The following is a 5547-nucleotide window of genomic DNA, read 5'->3' on the forward strand; positions in this document are numbered from 1 at the left end:
AGAGCGGATGGACAAAATTATTCAGGAGCCCCCTCATAAAAGAGGAATGGAAGAATTGAGGAAGCTAAGTAAGTTTTAATTTAGGAATTAAAATCACAGAATGTTAACATTGTTTAATATTTCAACAGAAAATGTTGATGTTTAGAAAATTGTTCTGTTTTCAGGGAACATAAGGAACTTGAGAGGTGGAAATTAGATTGCTATGCTAGTTTGAGTTCAGTGATAGAGATATAAAAAAATAGAGAATTTGGGTTAAATTATTTTTTTGTAAAATATTTATATGTAGTTTTTTCCTTCTTATCCTTGTCAAGATTTCATTTAGTACAGGATGTGTTGGTACCACTGATGTTGTTCCTTATTTGCTAGTAATACTAAAACAGTCTTCAGTGAACCTTTTAAAAAAAGCACCTTTTGTGATTAGCAATATATTTTCTGAAATAATCAAAACTCTATTTTTAAAATATGTTTACTAAATTTTTGTAGAATGCAAAAACACAAGATTTTGTGTACATACAGGAGGTTATCAGTCTTTTTCAGTAGGTGAAATTTAGGGGAGGGTAAGCCTTATGCCTGAGAATATAGAGACACATAAACCTTATTAAGAGATTATCTTTAATCTACCTCATATTTAGATAGCATTTTAGTATATATAATGAAGACAAATATTTGTAAATAATTTTTGTTGCATATTTTTTGTTAGTAGTTTGCTCTTGTATTGATGTAATTGTGTTTGTGTAGAATCACATGTCATGTAGAAGCATGATAAATGAATCATTTAATACATACTACAGATGAAGCAAACCCTAATATATGTCATTTATGATGATGGAGAAATCTTCATAGATTGTGTATATGTGACACTAACATTTTCTGCTTATAACTGATTTCTAAATCAGTCAAACTTGGCCTACTTGGTGCTAAAAATACTAGGCACCAGCTTTTCTCCTTCAGCAGTATCTGCTGCATAGCTATGATATTGATAATACTTTATCATCACCATGGTATTGAATCATGCCAAGAAAGTTTTTTGAATCTGTTTTCAAGTACTCAATCCATTTATTTAATAAACTAGAGGCCCGATGCAAGGATTCATGCAAGGGCTTGGCCCCAGTGCTGCGGCTCTCTGCCACCTCTGCCTCAGCCCCCACCTCCTATGGCTTTGTCCGGAAGGAAGGACGTCCAGAAGAACGTCTGGTCTAATTAGCATGTTATGCTTTTATTATTATAGATAATGTGCATCACAGGATCATTTCAAAATGAAGTGAATATTTAATGTAAAGAGGAGGATTAATAGAGGAGGTATAGAATTACCATGCTTTGTTTAGTGTTTTACAAAGGAGTGCATGTCATGGGATGGATATTTTATATAAATAATTTTATAAAAGTAGGTTGTGTAATATATGCATACAACTATTTTTCTTAATATTTAAAATACTTTTGCCAGGGCATCCTACCCCGACTATGCTGTCCATCCAAAAGTGGCAGTTCTCTATGAGTGCAAGTAAGTGAACTGTCAATTGCAGCTTCTTTGTAATAACTGTTAGAGCGAGTATTTGGTAGTGGCTAGCAGAAGGAGTCACACTTAAACATTTCAATTGTTGCTTGCTTATTTGTATTCTGACAGAGGTTAATTAAATTTTACCCTACAGTTAAGGAGGAACAAGAATTAATGGAAGAACTTAATGAAGATGAACCAGTTAAAGCCAAAAAACGGAAGTAAGTAATACTTACAGTTTATGTAATTCAGGTAGATTGTAGCTTTTAAAAGTTGATTAGGCCACATTCAGTTCGTGATTGGGGACAGGTAATGTGTATATGTTGTCAGGTGACAGAAGTGATTGTGTCTTAAGCCAAAAGGCTTTGCTATAGAATGTAGAAATGGTGTGTGTCTCTTCTGTTACTAGATTTGCTAAAGATTTGGTTATTCAAATACACATTATGAAGCCAAATGACATTTTAGGAATTAGTTGATAAGTTATTTTCAGATATTCATTAGGCCTGTGTTTTATAAAAAATAAACTTCCTCCCTAAAATAGACCCCAGCAGACACCATTCCAGGAATCTCATAAATGCAGACACAGACTTCTCTCTCTTTTTACGTACTTCTCACTTCCCTAGTCCTAATCCTGGTAAAGAGGGAACCTAGGAGCTTAGAAAGTGTTCTGAAAGGAAGAGAGTGCTATTAAGTAGAAGTATTAGCTTGGCCAATGCTCTGGCATTGGATAAAATATGAATGTTACTATTATACGGAGTAGAAGGGTGGGGTAGAGGGTGTTTGTGTGTGGGTGGGGTGGGGGAATGGGACCATTAGCAGCAAAAAGGAAAATTTGAGGGCATTAGGGACTAGTTTATCGTAGTCCTTATCTGAAAAGGACAGATTGAATGAAGCCAAATTATGGCAAAACAAAACAAAACAGTAAGGCAGGCCCTATCAAGGGTGTGTGTGCGTTGTGGTTTTTTTTAATGTCTTTATTGGCAACAACATTAAAGAAATTAAAATATTAAAGAGAGTCCCTCATAATCAACCATACATTTTTCAGTTGACTTTTTAGTTCTTGATCAAATGTATAAGTATTTTTATTAGTTGTAATTAACTGATTTTGTATTTTTTTAATCTAGAGTAAGACATTTGTTTTCTTAGTTATTATAAATGACTGTATTCATTCTGTTTATGTACCGTAATTTCGGATATTCCTGCAATGTTAAACTTTTAGGTTGTTTTTAATTGTTTGTTCTTATAGACAACTCTGTAAGGTTTTTAACTGCTTTTATCAGGAGAATGTCAAAGAAGTCCTTTATGTGGATTGCCCGAGCTTCTCTATTTAGGTACAAAGCTAAAAGCCTCTTTTTCCTGGCTTAGTTTCTCTTTATTTCTTTTATTGAGATAGATAGTGATAGTTTGTATTGTGACATTTTCATTTAGTAATTCTGTAAAGGTTGTTTTCATTAGTTATATTTCTTGGATGTCTTTTAACTCTATTTAAATAGTTCATAAATAAATTATTATAAGAGGGTATATTGTTTGGCAAATTGCTTTTACCTGTTTGTTTTGTGCATATCTTAGGTCACAGACTATCTCGCTAAGTTCCTGCAGGTCATGGATTATGTCTTCTATTTCTTTTGATTCATTCCCTAAGTTGTTAATTACCTCTCCCTTACCATATTTGAGGGTTAGCCTTAGTTTCCTTTAAATTTCCTGGGCTACCTTCACTTTTGAATTTTCTGACGTTCTGTTTTCCTAATTCCCTTAAGTTTCTGTAGGGAATCTGAACCATTATTTTTATATTTAGCAGATCATATTTAAGAAGGAAGATCTGCTCAAACACGCCCAGCTACTATTGAATTACTTAATTTTTTTTTATTATTCACATGAACGGGCCTTCTTCATAGTGCAGATGTGTGAGAGGTGACTGGCTTTCATGTTCACAATCTCCCTTGAGTACCATTCAGCAGCAGGGTTGCCCTTAGCCCTGAGGTGCATGTTTGGAGGAACAAGTAGGTTAGTCATTGATGAACAGTTCTAATTCCGCCTAACTACTCCTGGGCCTATGTTGCTCTCTGGGACCTGTTCTTCAACTTAAATCTCAACTTATCACCCAGAAAGTGAGTAACAAAAATGTCAGGTAGGTAAGGTATACATCTCACATATCCACTTGGCCAAGTTTGCAGATATTTTAATTTTATTTTCAAAATAAATTTGAGATTACTAAGACTTATACCAACTCTTATTAGATTTAATAAATATTTTATGCATTTATAACATAAAACATTTTAGAAAATGCTATTTTTCCTATATCATTTCAAGAACTAAAAGTTATATTCTGTGCTGTTTAATTCTAACACATAGAGTTTGACTGCAATGTGAGATAAGTGGTTTTTTTGTTTTTTAAGTGAGGTAGTTAATTTTGTATATCAACTAGTGTCAGGGAGAGCAAAAGTATATATATTTTCTTACAATGTAGCCATTGTACATTAGAAGCTTATTGTAACTTTATTATAAAAATGAAAGTTGCTTATCCCTTAGAGTTCATTAGATACCCTCAATATAATTTGTTCTTGCCAAAAATATGCTCCTCAGTAGTGAGTCTTGAACATTCCATTTAAGATTTTAGTAAGATTTCTTATTAATATTTTGTCAGTTGATGCCTTATCTTTTATTTTTCATAGGAGAGACGATAATAAAGACATTGATTCAGACAAAGAAGCTGCAATGGAAGCTGAAATTAAAGCTGCCCGAGAAAGGGCCATTGTCCCTCTGGAGGCCCGAATGAAGCAGTTCAAGGACATGCTGCTAGAAAGAGGGGTCAGAAAACAATCTTTGGGGGAGATATTTCTGTTTTGTATAAGTAATATAAATATGTCTTGCTAAAAGGTCAAATCTAAGGTTAGTGCTCATGATGTGGGGGGGGAGAAGGGAAGCCTATCAAATGACTGTATCTTTTCACTCAGCCATTTTCTTGGCTAATTATATAATGTTTAACTTAATGCCACTTACTATCCTTTTAAGTACAAATGATATTTAACATTTATTGGGTCATTAAATTTTGGTGAGTAATTTAAGACGAGTATTAACATTGCAGAATGGCGGACTACTCAGGATAGGTAAGGTATATACGATTCTTCCTTTAATATCTTCATAATGGCTTTTGGTTAAAGGAGAACTGGTACTTTATGATCTTATTATTAATGAACCTTAATTGAGAAGGAATTTCTTTTGGTTATATTCAGACTCATTTGAATAACTAAAATTGGTGCAGTTTTAAATCACAATGTTGTTCACAAGATTGGAGCAAACATGGGAAATCAAAATACAGATCTTCAAGGCTTTTTCTGATGTACTGATTTTAAAATGTCACACAGTAGTGGCTATGTTAATGAGTAATTAGGTGTGTCTTATTTTTATATAATATAGAAATGTTCAGAGCCAATTAGTGTGGAAATTTGCTATTACTCACCTCCCACTGCTTGTCATTTATTAGTGATGGAAAATTCAGGGTGCTTTTTGTTATGTCTCCTTTTTAAGCAGATGTCCTGTAGATTTCAAGCAAAATTATATGACCTTTATGTTTTTAGAGCCAACTTACTTATGAAGGGCAATACATTTTTTATGTTAAAGGTGTCTGCTTTTTCAACATGGGAGAAGGAGTTGCACAAGATAGTTTTTGATCCTCGATACTTACTTCTCAACCCTAAAGAACGAAAACAGGTAAAAGGAAAATAACATTATTTTAAAAGTGTGTATCACTTATAAGTATAAAGTTTAAATTGTAAGGAATAATGTGTCATCTTTTTTCTTTCCTTTTCCTAGCACAGTGCTTTAAAAAAAACACAGTCTCATGTCTTAGAATACAGTCATCCTTTCTCTGTGTGGACATTTCTACCTTAGAAGTACTTGGATATTTTTGCCCTTATGGATGTAGCTATTGCCTCATGAACATTTATCCTTACACCTCATACAAACGGGGGTGTTATCTAAGAAGGTTTCAAAATGCATTCATTTCAAATGCATTTATTCATTCATTAGATAAATGATGCAAATTTGGAGTA

The 5547-nt window shown here is 33.3% G+C and overlaps 1 protein-coding gene across 1 annotated transcript in view; it reads left to right on the forward strand.

Annotated features, from left to right (window-relative positions):
• Positions 1 to 5547, forward strand: part of TCERG1 (transcription elongation regulator 1) — a 59968-nt gene that overhangs the window by 32794 nt on the left and 21627 nt on the right. Inside the window, 6 exon segments of the mRNA XM_006777010.2 lie at positions 1 to 8; positions 10 to 68; positions 1445 to 1501; positions 1650 to 1716; positions 4168 to 4303; positions 5117 to 5206. The exon segment at positions 1 to 8 is cut by the window's left edge and continues 112 nt beyond it. Coding sequence (XP_006777073.1) covers positions 1 to 8; positions 10 to 68; positions 1445 to 1501; positions 1650 to 1716; positions 4168 to 4303; positions 5117 to 5206 — 417 coding nt within the window.

Source organism: Myotis davidii, unplaced genomic scaffold, assembly GCF_000327345.1.
Source record: "Myotis davidii unplaced genomic scaffold, ASM32734v1 scaffold89, whole genome shotgun sequence".
NCBI lineage: Eukaryota > Metazoa > Chordata > Mammalia > Chiroptera > Vespertilionidae > Myotis > Myotis davidii.